This window comes from Anolis sagrei, chromosome 1 (genome assembly GCF_037176765.1).
Source record: "Anolis sagrei isolate rAnoSag1 chromosome 1, rAnoSag1.mat, whole genome shotgun sequence".
In the NCBI taxonomy this organism is placed as follows: Eukaryota; Metazoa; Chordata; class Lepidosauria; order Squamata; family Dactyloidae; genus Anolis; species Anolis sagrei.
In genome coordinates, this window is record NC_090021.1 from 214,333,118 (window position 1) to 214,359,243 (window position 26,126).

General features: G+C 39.5%; 1 protein-coding gene across 3 annotated transcripts in view; it reads right to left on the minus strand.

Annotated features, from left to right (window-relative positions):
* MGAT5 (alpha-1,6-mannosylglycoprotein 6-beta-N-acetylglucosaminyltransferase) overlaps positions 1-26,126 on the minus strand; it is a 144,175-nt gene that overhangs the window by 54,147 nt on the left and 63,902 nt on the right. For all 3 annotated transcript variants that reach the window (XM_067473042.1, XM_067473043.1, XM_067473045.1), the window contains exons 2-3: positions 21,581-21,977; positions 11,147-11,314 (exon numbers count right to left, since the gene is read on the minus strand). In XM_067473042.1, the coding sequence (XP_067329143.1) occupies positions 11,147-11,314; positions 21,581-21,821 (409 nt within the window). In that variant the 5' untranslated portion in view covers positions 21,822-21,977. The remainder of the gene's footprint in view (positions 1-11,146; positions 11,315-21,580; positions 21,978-26,126) is intronic.

Consider the following 26,126-nt stretch of genomic DNA (forward strand, 5'->3'; position numbering starts at 1 on the left):
GAATGGGGGTTTACCAAGGCAAGCTGTGTTTGACAAGCGCTGCCCCTCTGCCTTTGCAGGCCTTGGAACTACATGAAAGGGCAGAGGAGACGGCAAATAGAGCACCAGCAGTGGTCACTGTCAAGTCAATCAGAAGCACAGTAATTATGAAAATCCTTTAAGCCAATATCTGATGAGTATGAGGTAGACAGCTGACATTTTGACTACTGCTTTAGAAAACACGGGGGGGGGGGGGAACGATGTAAGGTCACTAATTTAGCCCAGTCCTACACTCGTCCTTCACTATAAAATCTGTAAATTAATTCAAAGAGAAGTTTGCAAGGGATTCATTATAGATTTTTCTGTCATAGGTCTGACTGGAGAGTGGCCTTTCTACAAGCTATTTATAATTTCCAGAAAGACATTTTTTCTTAAAAGAGACAGAACACCTCCACCAACTATTCAACATACACATCTGAGGGTTGTCATGCAGACTAAAAAGGGTGGCTTGAAAACTGCATGAGAGTGAGCAGAATTTCATCAAAGTAATTGGATTAAGTCCAGCATTAGTCACCAAAGAAGTAGATCCACTGAAATCAATAAGACTCATGAAAGTGATAATGAACAACTATCATTCATCTCAGTGGACATACTCAATGGAACTAAAACTGGATTTGCCTCCCATCACCTCTCATTTTTTAAACTGCAACTAGAAAAATTTGTTTTCATTTCCTTATGATAGAAGCTTAGAGTTGGAAGTGACTCCAACGACAATGTGGTCCAATCCCATTCTGCCATGCAGAAATAAACAATTAAAAACTCTTGAAAAATGCTTAAAATTCCTCAGAGATGGAAATTTCATCACCTTTTGAGACTGTCTGTTCCATTGTCGATCCAAACTACACAGCAGGAAGACAATTCTAATTTACTTTTAGGACAAGAAATTGGCTCATGTGTTCTACATTTCTTTTACATACAGTCTTTCCTTCCAGCATACCATAAAATACAGTTCAGTATGAGGACTTTTCTTCATAACACAAATGTACATTGCTGGATGGCTCCACCTATGCATTGCTGGCATACTGTTGGGGAAAAAATCTTAACTGTGAACCTCGTTACTTTGGAAAAACTACAGAGCAACCAGGCATTTCTTTTTGTTGTTATTGTATGCCTTTCAGTCATCTCCCATCACCTGAACATTAGGAAGAACTTTCTGACTGTAAGAGCTGTTCACCTTGGAAACTTTAAAACAGAGGCTGGATGGCCATCTATCGGAGGTGATTTCATTGTGCTTTTCCTGCATAGCAGGGGCTGGATTGGATGCCTCATGTGGTCATGTCTAACTCTTATCATTCTATATGTTTGAAAATTAAGAATAATCTACCAATTATAAATATGTCCAATATTTGATGATCAGTTACAAATGAAGATTCAAGTTCAGAAAGGCAAATTGGACTAAATTCTCAGACATGCTAGATGACATGATCATATCAGTCATGCCAGTTCCTGAGGAATACGAGCACTTTATTGAAATAGTGAAAACCTGCTCATGGGCCTCTTATCAAGAGGCTGCAGAACCCACTACCTTCAGGACATTACTCCTGAAACAGCTGCTTTGTTGGAAAACTATTACAGGCTCCACAATGAAGACCCATTTAGTGAACAAACTCTTCAGGCAGCGCAGAGCATTTTGTCTTCCATCTCTGAAGCCAAGAAAGAACAGTGGATAAAGGTGATAACAGAAGTCGACATGGATAAGAGCAGCCAGAAGGTGTGGAGGCTCCTAAGACGGTTGAGCAATGATCCCACACAAACTAATACCCATGCCAACATAAAGGCAGATCAGATAGCACACCAGCTCTTGAAGAATGGGAAACCCAACCTTGCCACCAAAGTAGGAAAGAAACCAATAGTCAGACAACCAGAAATTGAGAACAACCTTCATGAACCTTTTAGAAAAATTGGGTTTCTATAGGTGTGGAAAGTCCAGGGTAGGAGAAAAAATTCTTGTCTGTTGGACCTAGGTGTAAATGTTTCAATTGGCCATCTTGATTAGCATTTGGTGGCCAATTGAAACAGTCACACCTAGCTCCAACAGACAAGAGTTCTTTCTCCCACCCTGGACTCTCCACACATATAGAAACCCAGTTTTCCTAGTTTCCAACAGACCTCACAACCTCTGAGGATGCCTGCCATGGATACAGGCAAAACGTCAGGAGAGCATGCTTCTAGAACATGGCCATACAGCCCAAGAAACCTACAACAACCTGACCCAATAGTGGCTTCTTATCAGCCTCTCTTCATGTCTTTGATCCCACACTGATGGAAATAATGAGTAGTACGGGGCAGAAATAGAAAGATACAATTTTGAAGTTAAGAAAATTTGCTTTTGTCACGGAAATTAAGAATCACAGGAATATTCATACAAACAAGAAGATACTTCTAAACCAGGCTAAGAGACTGAAGATAGTATAAATTAAAAATTCATGTAAGCATAGGATTCTTTAAAAATCACATAAAAAGTCAATTATCAAGTTTGTGTTGTCAGGGTGGGCTTCCATTAAGCAGAATAAGGTGCCCCCTTCAATTGGTGGAGCATTTAAGTGGAATCTATAGTGTTTTACCCTTTCCAAGTCAAAACTATTTCTGTCTTGGAAACAAAGTGTTCTGAGATGAAATCTACATAGCTGCTAAAGCTGCACTAATAGTTCCTTTGAGCCCTCTTTTCTTATTTATATAGTATACTGATTTTCCCTTCAAGTCACAAAAAAGGATTTAGGCAAAAAGTCATATGAATGATGGAAACGTTTTCTTTTTGAATGAGCAGGTAAAATGCTTTCCAGCTCCATGCCAACTTCAGCATTAATGGCTTTTAGATATAAATGAAATGAAATTCCTTTTGTCCACTATCCTCTAACAAAGAAAGCCCCGCTGAGCTTGCAGCCTTATTTACTGAAATAATGCATAATAATCCTCCCTGTCAGTTCCCAAACACTGACCATGGACCACCTACAGCTCACCTTGGTTTTTCTTATGTGGTTTAGACTGAACAATCGTCTGTCATGACAAACCATTCAAGCAGGTTTCAGTGTTCCTGATTTCCCCATTCTTGCCAAAGACCGGCAGCAATCCAAGAAAATAAAACAGATATCCAAAGAGAAATCAACAAGAGAATATGTAAGGAGTGTGTGTGCGGGTTTGGAGAAAGAGGACTCAAATGACAGACCTCCAAAGACCTAGTGTTGGGTCTCCTTCTGTCAGCACATGATTCTGCACATCAAACAGTTTCACTGGTATCTGGCATTGCTCCACACTGAAGACACTCACTGGCTACACCTATGCAAAACAATCCCTTCCAATGGAGCTTTACGAAACAAAGCACCTCATACATGCAAAAGAGCTGTGATTCACTGATGGATGACACAAGCTCCTCCCTAGCCTCTTGGGACTACTGTCTATTTCTGTCTCTTAACTTGTCTGATCATAAGAAGAGTCATGCTAAAGCAGACCAAAGGCCGATTCAGTGCAGTATCTATTCACACAGTGACCCACCGGATGCCTGAAAGCAGGAATGCACAGTACTAGCGCTCTGCTCATTGCGTCTCAGAAACTAGTAAGAGCTGAATGTTTTTAAGATTGGAAGTAATATATAGCACTTTTTAAAACTGGTAACCACAGATGTCTGTATGGTCCAAGAAATCACCAATCCTTTACAAAAGTCATCCTGGTCCACAGCCGTCACCAGTGTGAATTGCTTTTTTAAAGAAACAGATCTCATCTTTCCACTCTAAGTTGGATTTCTTATCCCTTGATTAGATTTCTAGGATGAAACTATCTACTGATGAAAAGCCCCTAATTCTACAGAGAGGCACATAAATATATAATTGCCAGAGACATGATTAAACCTTAGCTTGTATTAGCACAAGCAATCCACTATTGAAAGAACCTTAGAAGAGTACGTGCAGCTGAGTTAGGCAGCTTGGAAGACTATTAAGCTCTGGTACAGAACAGGTAGGTATGAAGTTAGAAAAGAGCAGGAAATTAGGGCAGTCTTTCACAGAAAGAAGTATAAGTGCAGAATGGGGACACTACCACACTTGGGCCCCATATAAGTTTTATTGCAGTTCATGGAGCTGTCCTTATTAGTTGGCAAAAGGGGGATAATTGCATCCACAGAAAGCTTCAAGATGTACATTCTTCTGTAGAAACAACTCCATTTTAGCGACACAAGCCTAATCTTGTTCAAAAACACAACAATAACCTGGGTTGCTGTGAATTTTCCAGGCGGTATGGCCATGTTCCAGAAGCATTCTCTCCTGCTATTTCACCCACATCTCCTACTGTTTCACCCACATCTATGGCAGGCACCCTCAGAGATTGTGAGGTATATAAACCTCACTTGCCTAGTTTCCATAACACCTCATAACCTCTGAGGATGCCTGCCATAGATGTGGGTGAAACACCAGGAGAGAATGCTTCTGGAACATGGCCATGCAGCCTGGAAAACTCATAGCAACCCAGTGATTCCAGCCAAGAAAGCCTTCAACAACACAACAAAAACCTGACAATTATTTTTAAAACCGGAAAGGATGGCCTCAGATCCTCCAAAGTTGGTAATCCCTGGGGCATACTGCAGACTCCTGGTCTGACAGTGTGATTGCAGCAACACAGTTTCATAAGCTTACAAGTAGTCCTGCTTGGCTGCCTAGGCAATGTAGAACTAGCTCTTCCACCTGAGGTTATTTTAAAAGGTCTGACATGGGTATGTTAATGTAAAGTTGCTGTATTTCACAGCCACATACAGGACTTAAGAGGAATTGCAACACTCACTTTACATCTATTTAAAAATGATTATTTCCACTCCGAATTATTATTGTTTTTGGTAAAGAATGGAAATGACTTGTGGAACACTGTGCACACTAAAAGCCAAAAAAAAAAGGAGGGGGGGGGACAGTAAGTACATTGCTGGATGGCTCCACCTATGCATTGCTGGCATACTGCCTGGGGAAAAATCTTAACTGTGAACCTCGTTATTTTGGAAAAATTACAGAGCAACAAGGAATTTCTTTTTGTTGTTATTGTATGCCTTCAAGTCATTTCTGTTGCAGGGTTTTATTGTTAGAATGTATTCAGGGGGAGATTGCCCATGCCTTCATCTGAGGTTGACAGGCCGTAACTTGTCCAAGGTCACCCAGTGGCTTTCCATAGCCAAGCAGAATTTAAATCCTGATTTCCCAGTGTCCTAGTCCACCACCCAAATCATGTTGGTCTCAGCAATGTTTTGCCAAATGCCCCCCATCTTTTGCAGTGTAAGTTAGTGTTGACTCATTGCTGGCTATACTGTTCAAGGCTTCTCACAGTTGCTGCCCAATAACATCTGGAGAATCACATGCTTTGCAATTTTGCTATGGATCATGTAAGATCCTAGACTTGATTCTACCAAATGCAAACCACTTCTTGAATTACAAAAAGGCAGTGTTCTATTGGAATTACATCACTGTTTAACTTGAAGCTTCAAAGCTTCGAAGTACTTACTAAGGCTACAAAAACTCAGCTACAAGCCTTTAGCAGGCCATTATTCCATCAATGTCAATTCCCATTTCATAAAATGGGGATAATTGAATTGCTTCATAGGAATTTTTTGTTTTCAAAGAAGCAATGTAGAACACTTAGCTCTCTGAAGTGTGAAGGACATCACATGAATGGAAATTCATGGCGTCATCTGCCAGTAAGACAACAGAAATGTAATACATAAAAAGCGCTGAGGCAAAATACTCCACTAAGCATGTAAAAACTGGCAGCCAGAACACACACATCTTTCAGTACAACCAAATCATTGTATTTTCAGGAGAACGATTCATGTGCAATTTTTAAAGGTAATACATAACTTATGACTGAACTTCCTGAACATTATTCAGCTAAGGATGAGTTAGGCTGAAGTCCAAAATATCAGGAGAAAACCTGGTTGTTGCTTGAGTCTGTGAAATCCTGTTCTTCACCTGACATTTTTGAATGGCATTTAAAGACTGGCACCCTCAAGAATGAACTAATACACATGGAAGAAAATGTAATGCATAGGTTTAATATCATACAGCAAGGCTTTTTGTGGTAGCAGAATTATGCCATCTTTTCTCCTATTCCTTAACTTACTAAACAACTTTGTAGTTTCAAAGAGGCCCGAGACTAAAAATGGACAATCTCAAAAGTAACATAATTTCTCTCAAAACCAAAAGTTTAAATCTTCATGTTTCTCATTCTTGTTTATCACATAGTGTTGTATACATTGTTAAGAAAAGTGATCTATACCTCTTCCAGGTTTTCTCACCTTACTTATGACAGTGAGTTTGTGTGTGGAGATTTTGAAAAAATTCAAGTAAAACATTGTGTAATATAATGAAATTTCTAAATAGTTAAGATAAAGGTTTCCCCTGACATTAAGTCTAGCCGTGTCCGACTCTGGAGGTGATGCTCATTTCCATTTCTAAGCTGAAGAGTCAGCGTTGTCCGTAGAGGCCTCCAAGGTCATGTGGCCAGCATGACTGAATGGAGCACTGTTAACTTCTCGCAGAAGCAGCACCTACTGATCTACTCACATTTGCATGTTTTCGAACTGCTGGGTTGGCAGAATGTCTAATTTTTAAATAGAAAGACTAAAAATGAAGGAAAAGTAGATCAAGTCACAGTTCTTCTCTAAAATCAAGGATGTGAATCCAGCAAATTTATCAATTTAGTACTGTGAAAGCTTGTTTGTGAGTTCAATAAAAATATAATTTTTTTAAAAGTATTAATATAATAAGGCAGAGATGGTTAATATTATCTCCCCAGGCGTGTTATACTGCCTAGGGGTGATTTGGTCTTAAAAAGCAGTTTCCTTTCATCCAAGCCAGATCACTGATCCATCCACCATGTATTCTGAGTGGCAAAAAGAAGCAATTAGTCTTTCTCCACCAGGTTTGCTACCTGAAATCAATTAAATGAACATGCCAACTATTGAACCTGGGAGCTCATGCAGAACTAGTGATTGAATCCTTACTTAGCTAGTGGTCTTTTATCATACAGTGCAGAAAGATTTCTCACAATCCATTAAACCCCCCCACCTCCACTGCTAAAAAACAAAATACAAAACCAACCCTCCATAGCTTAAGTAAAACCTCCAAAGAATGAACTAAACCACAATAACAAACACATCCATAGCTTTTTTTTTAAAAAATCTTACATATTGAAATACTGTATATACCTGTGTAAAAGTCAAACTCATGTATAAGTTGAGGGCAGATTTGGGAGTCAATATTAAGGATTTTGATATAACTAGTGGATAAGTGAAGAGTCATTCCACCTCAGATTGCAGCTACCATTTTCCCAGCCTGACACTCAGAAATGCATTCAAAAACATGATATTGGGACAATGGAAATGGTAGATGGGATTTGTGTTTCTTTTAGGTTCTCTTGGGATGGATAAAACTCTCACTTCTTGCCTCTCTGCTCAGAAAAAAAGATACTATTTTTTAAAGAGTTACGTTAAAATACTTTCCCTGACTCATGAATAAGTCAGCCCTAGCTTTTTGGGTAGATTGTGTGAGTAAAATTTCTAGGCTTATTCATGAGTTTATACATGCAAATACGGATTCTAGTACTTCAGTTTTACTATTAGCTCAAAGCATTATTTGACAAACTCCACATTTTGACCCCAGGACATTCCCAGCCTGTTCTAATCAAGGGTTAAATAATGCCACTTGTTTCTTGCAGGGACCAGAAAATTTGAGAATATATGTTTTGTGAAGGCCTATTTCAAATTTTAAAATTAGTATTCCCATTTATAACTTTTAATCACCTTTCCTAATAATCAAAAGGCAATTTAATTGTAACATAGCAGATTTTATATAAAGATGGCAAACTTAACACATTCCTAGTGTTCCTTGGAGGTTAAAAAAACCTGTAACACAAGAAAATTGCTCAGAGTGATCTATGCCACCTCTGTCACACATCATCGCCTACAGACAAATTTTCTTTACTCACATTGCTAATATTAAAGCCTGGACCAGAATGCAAATTCCCAACCAGAACTTAAAGTGTGAATGTCACACTTCTTTAGATATGAAAACAGGCACTTAATTGAATACCATTAAATAGCTTCTGCTTGTCAAGAAGGACAAAATTTTAAAGATATTTTTGGATGGGTAGGAGATGTTCTCTGGTAGTTTTGTTCTCTTTAATTCAGTGAAGCTCAACAATGGATGCATTGATGCTGTAGACTTAATGCAGTTTGACGTCATTTTAACTGTCATGGCTCAATGCTATGAATCCTGTAAGTTGTAGTTTAGTAAGGCACCAGAATTATTTAGCAAAGGAGGCTTGCAAACTACAACTCCCAAGATTCCATAGCACTCAGCATAACATTCAATGATTAGGTAATGTCCATGAATTAAATGTAACAAAATGGATATAAAGTAAAGGTAAAGGTTTCCCCTTGACATTAAGTCTAGGCATGGCCAACTCTAGGGGGTGGTGCTCATCTCCATTTCTAAGCCAAAGAGCCAGCATTGTCCGTAGACACCTCCAAGGTCATGTGGCCAGCATGACTGCATGAAGCACTGTTACTTTCCCACAGAAGCAGTACCTACTGACCTACTCACATTTACATGTTTTCAAATTGCTAGATTGCAGAAGCTGGGGCTAACAATGGGAGCTCATCCCACTCCCCAGATTCGATCCTCCAACCTTTCAGTCAACAAGTTCAGCAGTTCAGCTGTTTAACCTGCTGCGCCAACTGGGGGCCCAGTGGGTTAAATACTGGAAAAAAAAACACTGAAAAAGATTAATGGAAGACTTCAGAGTTAGATTCAATAACCAGACCTATAATATCAAGAATCCTGCCTGCAAATATAACTGTTGTGATTTTTAAAGAAAGTATTTCAAGCCTACCCTATAACAATATATCTCTGAGAGGGTACAAACAATTATATAATTTTAGCATCTAAATGAAGCCCAAAATCTCAACAGATGAAAAATCAAACTGATTTCACTACGGTGGATCTCAAATGTTTGAACAAACAGCCAAGAATTCACTTGGCACCAGAATTAGGCCAACGTCAGCAGCCTTTCTAGAGAACATGAAAGCTCTGAAAAAGCTTTTGTATTCTGAAATGCAATATTTCACTATTCAACTAAACAACAAAAGGCAACTGACAAGAAATAGCAAACTATTTCATTTCCCCCAAAATTTCACAAGAAGTCAAAACAAGCTTGCCATACTACTGATAAAGGGTAAAGTTAAGTATTCTTAATGGAAAATATTTTGTAAGTTTCTCACTTATCAAGAGATGACATTGACTAATGAAGTCCACCTTTAAGGATTCAACCATGTCAGCTTCAGGTCTCAGAGTGTTCCACAAAACAGATATAAAATTATAAAAAAGGGAATTCATGCTTCATCCAAGAAAACTCAGAAATGCAACAACAACATTCAGAAAATAGACTTCTGACACTAGTTTGTATTTTAAAAAATCACTTCTTTTTCATCTCTTCAGTACCTGCTCCCCATTTCCTACCCAAACATGGTTACAATTCTATTAGCCTGTATTAAAACATCTGGGAGGGAGGGTGGGATTTTAAGATTGGTGTGGAAATCTTTTTGAGAGTAGAGGACTAGAACTTCCCATAGGCTTCATTGCGGGATGGAAGATGTGAGGCGGTATTCACTGAGTACCTTGACTAAGCACAACAACCAGCTTCATTCTTCCTCTCCCTTCCTGACACAGGAACTCAGAATAATACTTTAAGATCAATGTCTGGGACATGCCTCAGAGGCCTTTATTCTTCATAAAAATATAGCAAGAGTTTGGCAACCCTGTCATACCTTTGTTAAGGGGGGGGGGGATCATCCGGGGCCATTTTCTTTTTGTTCTTGTTTTTATTGTATTGTTTTGTTCAGCCATAGAGGTTTAATGCTAATAGGCTTAACTAATGAGATAAACAAATGGGCGTGGAATCCCTGAAATGCACTGCTTAAATGCTACTTAAAACAGGGTTCAATGTAAGTTCATAATAATTCAATTGCAGACACACACATGAACAAGCATATCCCAACTGAGTACATTCAGTGGGACTACTCACTTGCTGTTCTTGTGTGTCTTCAAGTTATTTCTGATCTATGCCAAAACTAAGGTTGAATCTATCATTGAGTTATCCCGGCAAGATTTGGTCAGAGGGGATTTGCCCATGACTTCCTTCCTCTGAGGATGAGAGATTGTGACTTACTTAAGGTCACAGGGCCACGGCAGCACAGCAGTTAAAATTGCTAGCTGCAGGAAAAGGTTCAGAGGGTTAGTGGTTCGAAGCCACAAGTTGGGATGAGTTCCTGGCTGTCAGTCCTAGCTTCTACCTACCTAGCAGTTCAAAAGTAGATCAATAGGTACCGCCTCGGTGGGGAGGTAAAATGGAGCCCCATGTAGATATGCCAGTAACGGACAGAGAAGTCTATGGACAACAGGCTCCTTGGCATGGAAAAATGAAAAAAGAGCACCTCTCCATGGCCAGGGTTGAGCATCACCTCCAGATGCCGGAGATGGAATGGGGAAGGCCCTTTACCTCTGTCTGTGTATTGCATGTTGTTGTTCAGTGTTCACTGTGTAAAAAGGCATTGAATGTTTACCTTATATATGTAAACTGTGTTCCGCTCTGTGTCCCTCCGGGGGAGATAAAGTGTATTATTCTAAAGTGTCACCCAGTTGGTTTTCATGGCTGAGTGGGGAAATCAAATCCTGTCTCCCAGTGTCCAAATCCAACTCAAACCTCTATACCACGATAGCTGGTAAAGGGAATGGTGCTTAAAGTATTAAGTGTACATAAAAAGAATACCCATAAAGTCTTCAATTTCAGCATAGTGGAAAGAGAATAGCTGTAAATGAAACTGTATTTTGAAGTCCATTATCATGGAACAGTACTGAACTACCATTTTACTCATATATTACCTAGTTTTCTCCAAATTTGACCCTACAGAATCTGTTGGATTTCAATTCCCAGGACTCCCAGAAAACACTAAGACAGAATCTCAGGGCCATTATCCAACAATGCTTGTAGGCCTAAGTTTGGAAACTACTGAGTGAATTCACTTTATTTCAAACTAGAAAATAAAGAAAAGATAAAATACAGCATGTTCCATACCTACCTGCAACATTAAGCTTTTCAGCTGTTCCTGAACTAGGAGTAGCAGTGGTGGTGCTGTTTGTGGAGTTTGCACCAGTGCCATTGATTACAAGGTTCTCCACTTTAGACTCAAGCTTCCCAATACGTTGCAGGATATTATCCAGCAAGACAGCAAGTGTCTTCTTCAAATCTAAAATAAAACAAAATCAGTTAGTATTAGGTGGAAACATACATATTTGCTATATGTTCCCATTAGGTGGAGCAATGATTTTTATAGCAAACCCGTCAAACCTATTCCTTTCTGACCCAAATGTTTAACTACTTAAATAATGCAGGCCTCAAGATAAGCTACTTGCGCTATTCATTAATACTGAACAACACGCTATCTTAAACACTGTATGCGTAGCCATACTATGACTATTTTTTCCTCAACCAAAGACCTCTGAAGCCAAATATTGCTAAAGCAATAATAATAATAATAATAATAATAATAATAATAATCTTTTATTTGTATACCACTCTATCTTCTCAAGGGGACTCAGGGTGGTTTCCAGCATAGGTCAAACATTGCAATTATAAACATAAAAATATACAAGTAATCATTATAAACAAAGACATAATACTATAAAACAGTCATACATATTTAAAATTAAAAACCAGTTCAGTGCTAATTCCATCAGACAAGTTTAGTTTCCTATGGTCAAGATTCGAGAGTGGGCCTCGATAACTATGGGAGGGTTGGGCTAATATAACAAGGTGAACTAGGGCCTGAGAAGTGGATAAAGAGCAAGCATGATCCTGCATGATGGTCAGGGAGGGATCTGGAGCTATTTATTTGCAAGGCCTGAGGCACAGATATGAGAGGGCTGGACCAATGGGAAATTTAGGGCCGGGGAAGTGGGTAAAGTGCAGATACTTTGCAAAGTGACACTGTACCATTCAAACACCAATCTATCCCATCTTTTTATCATGTGACCTAATAGCTATGTCTTCATTCCACAAAGAAAAATTCCCTGCAACAATTGCAGTATAGTATTTTAATGGTACCCTTTTGCTGAAATCAGAGGTTAACAAAAAGTGGTCCATGAACTGCATGAGGCCCCCATGGACATTTTGTGGCCACCAGCCCCCTCCCCAAGTCTTTCCTCCCTGAAAATTTTGAACAAAAAACATGTTTGCTCTGAAATATTCCAAAATAATACCCAATACTCTAGTTAGTATGAAGGGAATATCCACAAAGAAAGATTTCCCATAAAAAGGATTCTGTAACACATCCATACATACAATTTTAAGGGGAGGGGATATCTGAAACCATCCTTCAGAAGGATTTATTTCTAGAGAGCTGACCTGAAAGTAGGCCCCAAAACACGACCCCAAGTCCTGTAAAGAGCTTTGGGGGAAATTAGGTGCAAAGAATGTCATTTGATTTTGTGGGAACAGCCAGGTCTGTTGGAGGCAAATGCAGCCCCACAATTGCTCACTGTTGCTCTTCCCTGCTTTAGATTCTAACCACATTATAGTTTCATGTACTTAACAGAATAGTTAAGAGCATCAGTTGGCAGTCAATAGTTCAAATACTCAGGTCATTCATTAATGTACTCAGTGGCTTTAACTGTACAGCTATTTCTCAGCTTTATTTTTATTCAACAATCCTATAGTAGAACCTTAAAACAACAGTTTGATATTACAGAGGCATGTAAAAATATGATATAATGTTGAAAAATATGGAGTACTTTAAAGAAGAAGCATGACATATCTGTTACAAGCTATTCTTTTTCACTGGATTGTTTTGAGTTTTCCAGGCTGTATGGCCTTGTTCCAGAAGCCTTCTCTCCTGACATTTTGCCCACATCCATGGCAGGAATCCTCAGAGGTTGTGAAGTCTGTTGGAAACTAGGAAATTGGGGCTTATATATCTGTGGAATGTCCAGAGTGGGAGAAAGAACACTTGTCTGTTTGAGGCAAGTGTGAATGTTGCAAACGACCACCTTGATCAACATTTAATGGCCTTGCAGCTTCAAGGTCTGTCTGCTTACTGTCTGGGGGAATCCTGGTGAGAAATGATTAACTGGCTGTGATTGTTTCTTGTCTGGAATTCCCTGGCCATAGATGCAGGCAAAACATTTGGAGAGAATGCTTCTGGAACATGGCCATATAGCCTGGAAAACTCACAGCAACCCAATGATTCTGGCCATGAAAGCCTTTGACAATACATATTCTTTTTCTGTTTCAAAATCCACTAGTTATTTTTAGAAGTTGTTCTGAATTAGGAATTCAAATAATTTAACACACTGAACTAAGAATTTAGGGTGGTTGGATTTGTAAGTGTTGTTAGGGTCAATATTCATAAGGAATTGATGGAAAATAGTGTTGTAGGTCCCTTTATATTTCTCTTTGTCCTCAATTTGAAAGTGTCACCTCTGAGGTTTGTTACCAAAAAGCCACCTGAGAGTACAGGCTTATTCATCTTTCATCATATTCCATATCTCCTCTACTATGTTTTGATCATTTACTTTATTGTGAATGATTTCAATCTGTTGGAGGGCAAAGCCCTTTATTTACAGGCAATGCATGCCAAATTCAAAGATTTACCATGGCTAAACAATGTACAGGCAGTCCCCTAAGTTACAAACATCGGACTTATAAATAATAACTCATAGTCAAGGACAGGGGTGAGACAGCAGGAAGTGCGAGAGATCTATCCCTCTGAAGGGAAATTCACTCCTGAAAGAGTTATCGGGGGGGGGGGGGTGTCTCCACTGAAACTTTTAGCACCAATCATTGTTTCTACAACAAGCCAAAATTTTCAAAATCCAATTATCATAGAGACAGGAAATGAGGTCCACAGCATATTCAACTCAATAACAAACCTATCTTTCTACATCACACTAGAGAATGAATCCACTTAAAATATGGTTTCTGCCTCCTGCAGAATACTGGGGTTTGTAGTTTAGCGAGGCTGTTAAAGGCTCCTCTCTAAACTACAAACCCCAGAATTCTGCAGGTGGCAGAAACCAGATTTAAAGTGGATTCATTCTCTAGTGTGATGAGGTCTTTGAGGACTACCTGTACATACAAAACTAAGAATTTTAAACATGAAATCTCACAAAATCAGAATGCAAATTTATGCAAGATGTTTTAAAAAACTCTGTTAGATACAAGAGCTACAAATGAATGTACTTGGTGGACTTGCTACATGAAATCAAGGTATAACAGTTACTTTGCTATAGCTTAATGGAATTTCTTCTGGGGTTGATATCATAAGGGCATACCAGTGCTCTCAGTGAGGAGGAAATCATCATCTCACAATATCTACAGTGTGCTTTATTGAGGTGCCGGCCTAGCATAAACTCTGGTTGGTTTGCAATACACAGCAGAATCACAATACAAGCAAGCACTACCCGCAGGCTGTCACAGTCAGACATGAGATACCGAACAAGGGGCACTTGTTACTTGCACCACAAAGGCGGTGCTGCAGTCAGCTGCCTAGGGGATGGTGACCTCAACTTCCTAAGCTAATGCATTCACAGAAACAGCAGAATCTTATCAGAAGATGAGACAAAGGTGTAACAAAAGCAGCATGGCACCCCAGCATCTTTGGCATCTGTTCTAAAGAAGTGCTTTCTTTCCAAACAGTGAAGGGAAGAAGATACTGAAGCCACAAATGAATGGCTCTAAGCGCCAGCTCATGTGCAAGCTCACTCCAGGGCATCACAACCAGCAGCACTTCTTTTGGCAAGATGAACTGACAAACCAAGCAAGATTTCTTAATGATAAGATGTTGATGGGGGAGAAAAAGAAGCCATTGTAAGCAGAAGCAAGGTGAACAACTAATTGGCAGCTAGCTTTCAGCAGCATCTAAAAAGAGGGAGCTACCTTCTGGCAACACAAACAGAAAGATTTGAAAGTGAAAACCTACAGGACAGGGAACACCCACAGTCACACTACATTTGAAGAGGCACTGTACACACTCCAGAAACCGAGAAAATTATTGCTTTTCAAGAGGAGTTTTGAAATATTTGTGCTTTCACAACCCTCTCTAATGCAACACTGAGTGTTTCTTTCTCTCTCCTACAACCCTCCCCCTTTCTTTAATTAGAAAGAAGCAAACACTTCATTGAAGTGTATGAGCAAAAATTAACGTGAGCAGGTTTTCAACCTATAAAGGAAAAGAATCTTCTTAAGCATACTGCTCCTACACAATATGAAAGTCTTGATCTGATAAACATTCAAGATCAACAAAAGAAAAACACTTCTGGTTGTTAAGCACAGGTTCGTCATTTGAAATAAACTCTGTAGTGCTCGCTTTTATACAGAACCGAGAAAGAGCAACTAATAGAGTTTTTAAAAAAATCTTAACTGTGCCACATAGTGCAAAATTTAGCATTTTTGTATTTTTTTAATCCGATGATTGTTGTAAAGTAACACTGAATACTACTCTGAGGTAGCTTTGCCAGTTGCTTCTTCTGAAATACAGCCAACAAAACCTAGGTTTTTTTTGCCAATCCCTCAACCAAGAGCTAACCAGGGCTTACCCTTGTTAGTTTCCAAGATCAGACAGGATTTATTAGACAATAATTAAACTAAGCAGTATTAACGATGTACAGTATGACTCTTGTATCCATGGGGGATTCCCTTGAACAGGTCAGCACTGTTAGAAGATCTAAAACAAGTTATCCCCTTGTTGCCTCTTCTACCTTCTGGACAATTACACCTGCAAGGCAAGTTAAGAATTTGATGGACCTGATATTCTGGGCAGAGTTTGATTTCCAAAAACCATTAGGATAGTTGACATTTCCCATTACTACCACATCTTTTTTTTTTTTGAATGTGTGGTCATCTGATCTCGGAAGGCACAATTAAATCCTCAGCCTGACTTGGTTATCTGTATTAGACTCTTGCTATTTCTTTCCCCCATGTTTTTTCCACAGATGCTTTCAATCTGGTTTTCAGAATTCAAGTCACAGATCTCTTCACTGGTGTAAATATATTTGGCATATAATGCTACTGGCCTTTTCTTTCTTCACTCTATTTCAATACTCCAATTCTGAGGCTCATCCTACCAGTTATAGTGATGCCTCTTGTGTTACCCTTGCGTTACTGTGTAAAGAGTTCAAGTTCATTTCCAATGTTCTGTGCACTACTGTAAATACATCTAATCCTCCCTTGCCCCAACTGCTTAAAGCTTTCCCCCCTCCCATTGTTGGGTTCTTAAACTATTTGTCCAGGTCTCTCTATAACAGTTGGTGCAATATCCCCAGCATCTGATGAACTCCTATTTTGAAGAATACTATCACCTTCCTTCACAAAACTCAGTTTTAAGGTCCTCTTGATCAAGTTTGCCAGTCTCTTAGAAAAACATCTCTGCTATCTACTATGATGTGCAACCCATCACCTTCCAAAAGAATCATGAAACAGAAGCCATGGTTTAAGAAGCCAAATTGTTCCCAGTGGTATCATTTGCAGATTCAACTGTTCTCCTCCACTGTTTTTCTATCCCTCCTTGGCCCATGTCCTTCAAGTGGGAAGAGAGATGAAATGACAATCTGTGCCTCAAAATCCTTCAGGTTCCTACCAGAGTCTCATATTTTCTTGTGATACCCTGAAGATTATGCCTTACAGCAACTGTGGTTCCCACATGGACAAAAGGAAAGGACAATGATCACTGGAATGGTGGGTCTCAACAGCCTCCCTGTTATCATACATTTTGGATGTTTTCCCTCAGGAAGACAACACACCTCTCATGGTGACATCTTGTCTGGCCTGCAAACAATCTGTTAACCTCAATAAACAATCCCCTACCACCACTATATATCTCCTATATGGATTGATAGAGGCCATTCCATGTGCTGAATCCTCCAAGGTCACCTGCACATTCTCTGGTGACTGGCACTTAGGTTCTTGTTCCTGTTCCTTATATTCACCAATAAGAGAGGGTTTCAAATTTATTCTGTAGCTCCAGATTTACAGAATGTTTACTGGTCTTTCTACTTTTATGTTTCAAATTCTTCCAAATGTCTATCTCTTCCTCAGACACATCCCCTGTGTATTTTACATACAGGACAATCTGCTCTGCTCCAAGGACATCCCATGCTCCATAATATGCTGGAAAGTACAGTGTTCTTTCACTTATCATGGGTGTTACATTCCACGACCACCCGCGAAAAGTGAAAATCCGTGAAGTAGGATATAGTTATTTTAATATTTATACATTATTTTAGTAGTTATACACTACTTTCAGTCTTTATAAACTCTCCCCCCACACACATACACTATATAACCCTTCTTGAACATGTTGTTCACATAATCCTCAGCCTCGGCTTTATCCGCAGAGGCAGCTTCTCCATACAGACAAATGCTCTTAAGTCCATACTGTAAAACCGCAAAACTGCAAGTCTGCGAAAAGCGAACCGCGAAGTAGCAAGGGACCACTGTAGATACATGGGCTTCAAGTTGCTGGACTTTGTCTTCTAATAGGGCAACCAACTTATACTTGCTGCAGGCTAGTCATCCAGCAAGAACGTAAGCACACCACAGCTGTTACACATGACCGCAGTAGCTCCCTCGCCATTTGTATTTAGTAGTCTTATGCAAGCATTGAAAAAAGAACTCTGGGCTTCCCTACAAAATTTCCCTAGTAAACAACCATGCAAGACTTGTGTTGACCTTGCTTGTTGGCTGAGCACCTGCTCCTATACGATGGCACTATGTACAGCAAAGAAATCCTTCTTCACTGCTCCTATTGAACCTACAAATTAATGTCCTATTCGGGAGCCTTCCCTAATGAATCTACAGCCTTCAGCACTTCACTATGATGCTTTAAATGATCACTTTATAGATAAAATCTCTCAGATAAGAGCTGACTTAGAGGCTATCATTATAGTAGATGTATCAAATCAAGTGTCCAGTGATTCTGTAAGATTGCACTGGATGAATTTCAAATGGTGGGTATCACTGATATGCACAAGATGCTAGGGCAAACAATAAAGTCATGTCCTTTTGATCCCTATCCTTCTTGGCTGGTCATCCAGGAAGAAGATGCAATTAGGTCTCAATTACAATATGTTGTTAAAGTATCTCTCAAGGAAGGGAGTTTTTCCTCTTGTTTAAACCACTTGTGCAACCACTTCTTTAAAAGCTTTCCCTGGACCTCTGGATTTTAACAGTAGTTGAAGGCTAGTATCACAACTTCCTTTTCTGGGCAAGGTGATTGAAAAGACAACTGCCTTCCACTTCCAGCCAGTCCTGGCTGAAACACACATTCTAAACTCAGTTTCAGAACAGGACATGAGGTGATGTGTCACCATGGTTTCCTTTGTGGGTGATCTTTGCCTATGCACTCACGGCTGCATTTGGAACTCTCAATAGTGCTTAATACCATCAACCATGGTAGACTTCTGGAATGCCTGGTGGGTTTAGAAATCAGAGGCACTGTGTGCTTTAGTGGTTCTAGTCTTACTCTCAGATGGTGGTGCTTGGAGATAGCTCAGGCATGGGAAAATTCTGGCCCTTCAGTTGTTAGGATTGTGGAAGTTGAAATCCAAAACAACTGGAGGGCCAAAGTTTGCCCATGCCTGAGATAGCTACTTCCCAAAAAGAATCTCCAATACTATTTAACATTAAATTTCTGGGAGATAATATCCAGAGACATGGAGTTAGGTGCCATCAGTATGCCGAACCCAAATATACTTCAGTAATAGCTAGGATACCATATCTCATCTAAATGAATATCTGTTATACCAGCTGCACACTTTCAGAGAATTGGAGGACCTAAAGATGGTAGTACACAACTGGTAATCTCAAGGTTGGACTTTCACAATGCGGTGTACATTGGGGCTAACCTCGTACCAAGTTCAGAAATGTGAATCAGATCAAAACATGACAACCAGATTGGCTATAGGTATATCCAGGAGTGAGCAGATCACACTGATATAAAAATCACACCACTCACTGCTAATTAGTGGATAAAATAAAAAGTGTTGGTTATTAACTTTAAAATCCTAAATGGTTTGGATCTGATTATTTACAATATTACTGTGTCCTTCACAACATATACCCAGATCCCATGGAAGACTTCTACTGGATATACACATGGATTTTGATATGATCCATGGATAGGTCAAGGATCAGGAAAGGGAAAAGTGCTGCTGCCTCAGGGGGTCAGTTGCCCCTGCTGCTATTTCCCCATCCAGGCATGAAAAAGGCCAGAAGCGGCACTGCAGCAAAGAGAGTAGAGGGTGGTGCTTCTCTGATGTTGCCCCAGAATAGCTAAGCTCTCACCTTTTGCATCTCTACTCAGAGAAGTAAATGACTTCTCTTTTGTTAAGATTTAAGATACTTACACTGATCCACAGGTAAGTTGATTTGTGACTTTTTAGTATTTCTAGATTTGTACACAAGCATATACAGTACTTCAGTCAGCCAAAACTAGACAGACTGTTAACCAGTCTCTCTAGGAGTAACTACTGCTTCCAACAGTGTGGCTGTATTCTCGTGTGTCACAGACAGTCCAGATAATAAAAAATCTGATGAACTTGGCACGTGTTTGTTGAGGGGTATATAGAAGGATACAGGCATTGACAGAACTTGGCTCCAGACATTGAGGCCTATAAGGAAGATACCAGTATCTTGAATGTGCCTAGAAGAAATTCTGTAGGGCTTTGTCATGTGGTTGGCTGACTTGTAAGTCGGCTCTGCCCTTGACCAGCTGAGACTCCTCAAAATTCTAGGATGCCTTGCAGTAACATACGGTTGATGCACTGGAAAGCCTTTTTATTCTTCATCATGTGATTTGCCCTTCAGCTGCTGGCTTGACAACATATTTTATTACGTATTTGCTATGAAAGAAAAAGGCTTTGGAGCTGGAGAACCAGGACATTTTTCTAAAAAAAAAAAGAGAGTCTTCCTGGCAGGACTGAAGGAGTACTATTTGGTTTTCAGACAGTGGAAATGTAGAGCTCTCTGTGGTCACTGCCAGCTATTAATATCCTGCTTCTTAAACTTTGCAATTTTCCCTGTAAAAATAGAAAAAACCTAAAACAAAACACTGCAGCCATAGAGTGGGGGTGCTCTTCTTTGCTGCTAGGGACAACCACCGAAACTGACGTTTAAAGTAGGTGGGGAGTTTCTGCTAAATATACTGTAGTTATGAAATCCCAGTTTCTTGCAGCTATCATATTTAGCTTTTCAAATACTCAGAGAAATAGGCAGGTAGGAAGGGAGGGAGAAGCTAGAATACATATAATCTCTCAGCAATTTTGTTGTGTTTACTAGTGGCAAGAGACAGTGTTGTCCCCTCAAGCGTGGGAGTTGTGGTGGAAATCTTGCTGTCAGGCAATATAATTTTCTTCATCCTTGGTTTGAGATCTCCAAGAAAGCAGATTTCCAATGGCATTACGACTTTTGGCTTAGAGCTACAACTGTTGCACTTCTAGTTTCATCTTGCTATGCTATTTGGACAAGCAGCACAATGAAGTCTCTGTATGACCTGAACATGTCAGAGTGCCGATTCAGCTTTCTGGTTACTTAAAACAACAACGACAAGCAAAAGTAGGGGATGTGTTATTTTTGGAGTGTGGTACATTTCCCCCCTAACAAAAACTATTGGATTAAAAAGGAGTGGAATAGACAGAAATACATGACATAATTGGTTATTTGTTGATAGACTTTTTCAAGGTGTATTTCCACTAAAACAAAATGAATAAAAAGGTATTACTCAGAATAACAAGTGGTATTAGCTTTTTACAATACATGGTGATATGTATTTTACATATACAAACAAACTTGAGGGTTCAGAAGGATTCATTTTTGTTAATATTAATTACATATTTTGCCCATATTTTAAATAAGGTGCAGCTAATTTTAATAAATATACAGGAGTAGACTGAATTTAACCAAGTACTAAAATGCAATTTGAATATACAGAATGTTGAGTTCTGAATAGAAATGCCTTTAATCTGGAGGAGACCAGATTAACGTTCTGTGGAAAGGAGTTCAAGAGGATAGGAGCAGTCACTGAGAAGGCTTTGGGCCTAAACCATATAAGGCTTTATAGGTCATGGCCAGTACTTTGAATTGTGTCTAGAAATGAACCAGTAATGAGTACACTCTTTTAGCAGGAGAGATATCTTCCCCATAACAGCATTCTGACTGCAGCATTCTGCATCTGCTATAGTTTCCGAACAGTTTCCAAAGACATCTATGAAACCACATGCTGCCAGAAGATGCATAACTCCAAAATAGTCTTAGTAGTTAAGACTTTTGTGATACTTAGGAGAGTCCTGGATACACAGCCAGGAAGAAGCATACAGACTTAGTTTAAACATATCAAGTTGTTGTTATGAATGAAATGGTAGAAAAGGATCAATAAGTTCAAAGGATATTTGGACACAGTCTCCAAATCTGGTTATAAATGCGGCCAATAGGCAGTTTTGTCTAATTTAGAAATTTTACTCACCGTATGCAGTCATAGTCCCAACATAAGGCCCATCCACCACATTCCTATTCTCTTCTGCCAGTGCTTTTATATATCTTTTACTGAGGTCCAGTATTTGCTCACGAAGCACTGAACTGCTTTCATGCTGAGTCTTCTGTTGGATAGTAAAATGCAGAAGCATCATTCCCCAAATGAAGCCAAAGGTCACCAGAAAAAAGCCAAGTTTCTGAGAAGACAACTTCCAAGGAGTAAAGAATGCCATGGCTGTCCAACCACCTCCGCAGTCACTTGGAAAAGCTGTAACAGCCAAAATCTAAGGTGTCAATTCATAGTCTAGTCCAGTAGCAATCACAATTCAGAAGCTATTCACTCTGGCTCCTTAGTCAATGTATTGTCTCCTTTCAATCCAATCCCGCTGCTGCAAGAGAAAAGAAAAACATATGGTCATTTAAAGTTGCAAAGTACCTGTCTCAAGCTGTTTTTGGGTTTCTTTCATTCTTCTTTCCCCCCCCCCCCCCCACCACCAGGGCAGGACAATATACTTGTTCTGCATTTTTTTTAAAAGTTACAAATCAATAGTTTATAACAAATCAAAATAGAAAGAGTTCAGACAGAAAGTAATTGGAAATGCACCAAGAACTGTGTCTCAACAGATGTAGAATTTACCTTTCAAAAGCTTGGAACTAATTCAACACCACAAAACGTTTCCAGTCTAAATTTCTAGGCAATGCCACCTCATGTGCCAGAAGCGGGGAGGGTTTACATCTTGAAAAGAATATGCCAATGCAGCAATACTTTTGTTCCCTCCAGCCCTTTCAAATAAGCCTGTGGTTTTTGTAAGAACAATGACAGATAAGCCAGACTTCAGTGGACACTCCCATGGAAAGAAACAGAAGTTAATTTGCATTTTCCCAATTTAGAAAAAGATAGCTGGAGCTCAGAAGCCCAGAAGACAGTAACCTATGACTGCTATCCCATTTGAAAATGCCCACAACTGACCGCTGCAAAGATCCAAAAGACCTGAAAAGCATTATGTGGCCCTTTGAAAATTTAAGGCAAGGTTCATGATCTGCAGCTTTCTGGATCATTCCTTGCCACTCCCAGCTCTATAGCTGAGTACCAGTTTGCATCCAAAGTGGGTTTATATCCATAAAATCTCACGTGAAAATAAAAATCGCTTTGTCTTAAAAGTGCTTGCACCATCCATCCATCCACCCTCCCTTCTTTTTCTGTCCACAGTGCCACGGTATCAGAGGCCACTGTGGAAAGAGTGTATTATTTTCAAAATATGGCACTGAAGTCTTAGCATTTTTTCCTAATATTTCAACATTAAAGATAGTGCACAAAAAACAGGTATTCTTCTATTTACAATTTTCCTTACTTTTCTCCTAAAAATTGAGCTCAAGGCTCACATTAATACTGAATAGAAAGTATAACTAAAACACAAAAACATATCACTAAGCAAACTACAGCACCCAGGTGGTCTTTCTTCAGCAACCAATCTGTTGCAAATATGGATTGCAGAAACAAACGTAAGTGATTTCCCTCTAGAATGAAATATATAGCCACTCCAGTCTGAATGCTGGACTAGGACTCTAAGCTACCAGAGTTTGAATCCCTGTTGGCCATGGATCTTTAGGCAAATCACACTCCCTCAGCCTTTAGGTAGACAATGGCAAGCTGTCTCTGAACAAATCTTGCAAAGGAAATCCATAATAAGGTTGCTTTAGGGTCACTGTAAGTCTAAAATTACTTGAATCAGCACAATAACAGCAAGAATACATCAACCCTGCACCAACTCTTGATTATTTGCAAGGTTATAAAAATACATTAAACACTATCATACAATTTCAATAAATGTCTCCGTTCAAATCCAATACTACTGGGGGGATAAAAAACATTTCCTGTTTTAACTTGGTGTGTCAGTCTGATTTTAAATGGAGTGAATGTCAGCACTTTTGGAACTGGGAAATATGTGTGGCTCTAGGGAGAAGAGGTCAGGAATTTGATTCACACCAATTTAAATGAAAAGGAGTAAGTGAAGATTAGAGTTATGAGCATGCCGCTCCCATGCTATAGCAATTAGCAAAGAGGACGCTTAAGGACCAATGGTGGAATATCTTCACGTAATCTGGATAAATTTACAAGCTTTTTAATAGGAAAAAATCCTCATTGTGGAATGGCCCTCTTACCTCCTCCATGATTTCCTTTGCAATTGTGTCAGTACAATTAAAACTGTTTAAACACACAGTACTGTTATATTAAACATCCTGAAAGCATTTCGTGTTTATTGCAAGTTGTTTTGTTCTAGAGTAGTCTGAATGAAAGCCATCAATGTCCACTGTCATAAAAGAAACTGAATGCAAACTGAACTACTTGTTAGCAATGTGAATCTTTGCTTGTTTAATTCCATTTTCTTTTAGCACTGCAAAAGCACATCAAGAATAAAAGAAGTTGACTGGGTTGATAGGAGTAAAAAATAATCTCTCTTTAGGAGTAATTGAAAGATAGCATTTGATAAACTACTGTGGTTGTATGCAGAATCTATCCCACCTTTTCTTCTGTATTGGCGCCACCTGACCACACCGTTTTTGATTGATTATTTATTTATTTATCAAGTCAGAAGCAAATTGCCAATAGAATTATGATGTATAAAAAAACAAACAAAGTTTTAAAAACTTGGCATTATATTAGTTTGTTGGGGTTTTTTTTAACAGAAACTGGCCACTTGGAGTGCCTCTGGTGTCGCTGAAAGAAGGTTCTCCATTGTGCATGCGGCAGGGCTCAGATTGGTTTGTTGAAAGTAGTCTGTGGTTTGCTCTTCTCCACACTTGCATGTCGTGGACTCCACTTTATAGTCCCATTTCTTAAAATTGGCTCTGCATCTCGTGGTGCCAAAGTGCAGTCCGTTCAGTGCCTCCAAGTCACCCAGTCTTCTGTGTGCCCAGGAATCACAGAATCCTAGAGTTGGAAGAGACCTCATGGGCCATCCAGTCCAACTCCCTGCCAAGAATCAGGAATATTGCATGAGGGAGTTTCTCATCCTGTCTCAGCCACTGATTGAGGTTCCGGGTTTTAACCTGCCACTTTTGGACTTTTGCTTGCTGAGGTGTTCCTGTGAGCACCTCTGTAAATCTTAGGAAGCTGTTTCTTGAGTCAAGTCATTGGCATGCTAGTTGATATCCGAACAGAGGATGGGCCAGAGATGTCCATGCCTTGGTCCTTTCATTGCTGGCTGCTACTTCCCGGTGGATGTCAGATTGTGCAATACTGTCTAAGCAGTATAATTTCTCTAGTGGTGTTGGGTGTAGACATCCTGTAATAATGCAGCATGACTCATTAAGAGCCACATCCACTGTTTTAGTGTGATGAGATGTGTTCCACTGGGCAAGCATTTTCAGCAGCAGAGTAGCAAAGCACAAGGGTAGATGTCTTCACTACGTCTGGTTGTGATCCTCAGGTTGTGCCAGTCAGCTTTCATATGGTATTATTTCTAGCATCCATTTTTGCTTGATATTCAAGCAGTGCTTCTTATAAGTCAGAGCACTGTCCAGGGTGACTCCTAGGTATTTTGGTGTGCTGCAATGCTCCAGTAGGATTCCTTCACAGGTAATCCTCAGAGCTCGAGATGCTTGTCTGTTCTTAAGATGAAAAATACATGTTTGCATTTTAGATGGATTAGGAATCAGTTGGTTTTTCCTGTAATAGGCAGTAAGGGAATATAAAGCTTTGGAGAGATTCTGTTCGACCATTTCAAAGCTCACTGCTTGAGCAGTGATGGCATGATTGTTAGCATAGATGAAACTCTCTGTCCCTTCTGACAGTGGCTGATCATTTGTGTAAATGTTAGACATTGATGGAGGAAGCACGCTTCCCTGAGGCAGGCCAAGCTCCTGTTTTGAAGCAGATTTCCTATAAAGCAGGTGGGATGGTAATCCTTTGTGATATTATACATTTTTCTCAAAAGGAGGCGATGATTTACAGTATCATAAGCTGCTGACAGCCTATGAAGACAGTGCCTGTAATAAGTTGATTGACTGATCCACAGCTATAGCTATATGATAACAGATTATGTTGCTTTTTTAAGTAAAAAAAGAGGGAAGATTTGAGTGGTACTTTGCTGGTCAGTACAAAACTTTCAAATTGGTAACAGATTGCTTTCATCTGATTAACTGCATTATGCAGCATTGTGCAGAGAACAGACAATTAGCTGGCCAAAACCTCTAATAAGCAAATGATAAACCAGAAAAAGGTGGATACAAATATGAAAGCTTACTGTGTAGTCAGCACACCAGACATTTGGCTCCTTTCCCATTTGTCCTCAAGACCATGTTCATACTGTTCCCACCCAAAGCCAGACTGTATTTCTTCCAGGCAGCATTGTTCTACATTCTCATAACAAGCAGGCAATGGCTATTAACCAAAAGAGCTCAGCACAAAAGCCTCATTGAAACCTCAAACAGAAAAAAAACAGAAAAAAAATAAAAGACACTGGAAGGAAGAAAGGAAGAACTTGGAGCTCTGACCTTTCGAAAGATATGAAGGAACAACCTTCCACTGCACCATT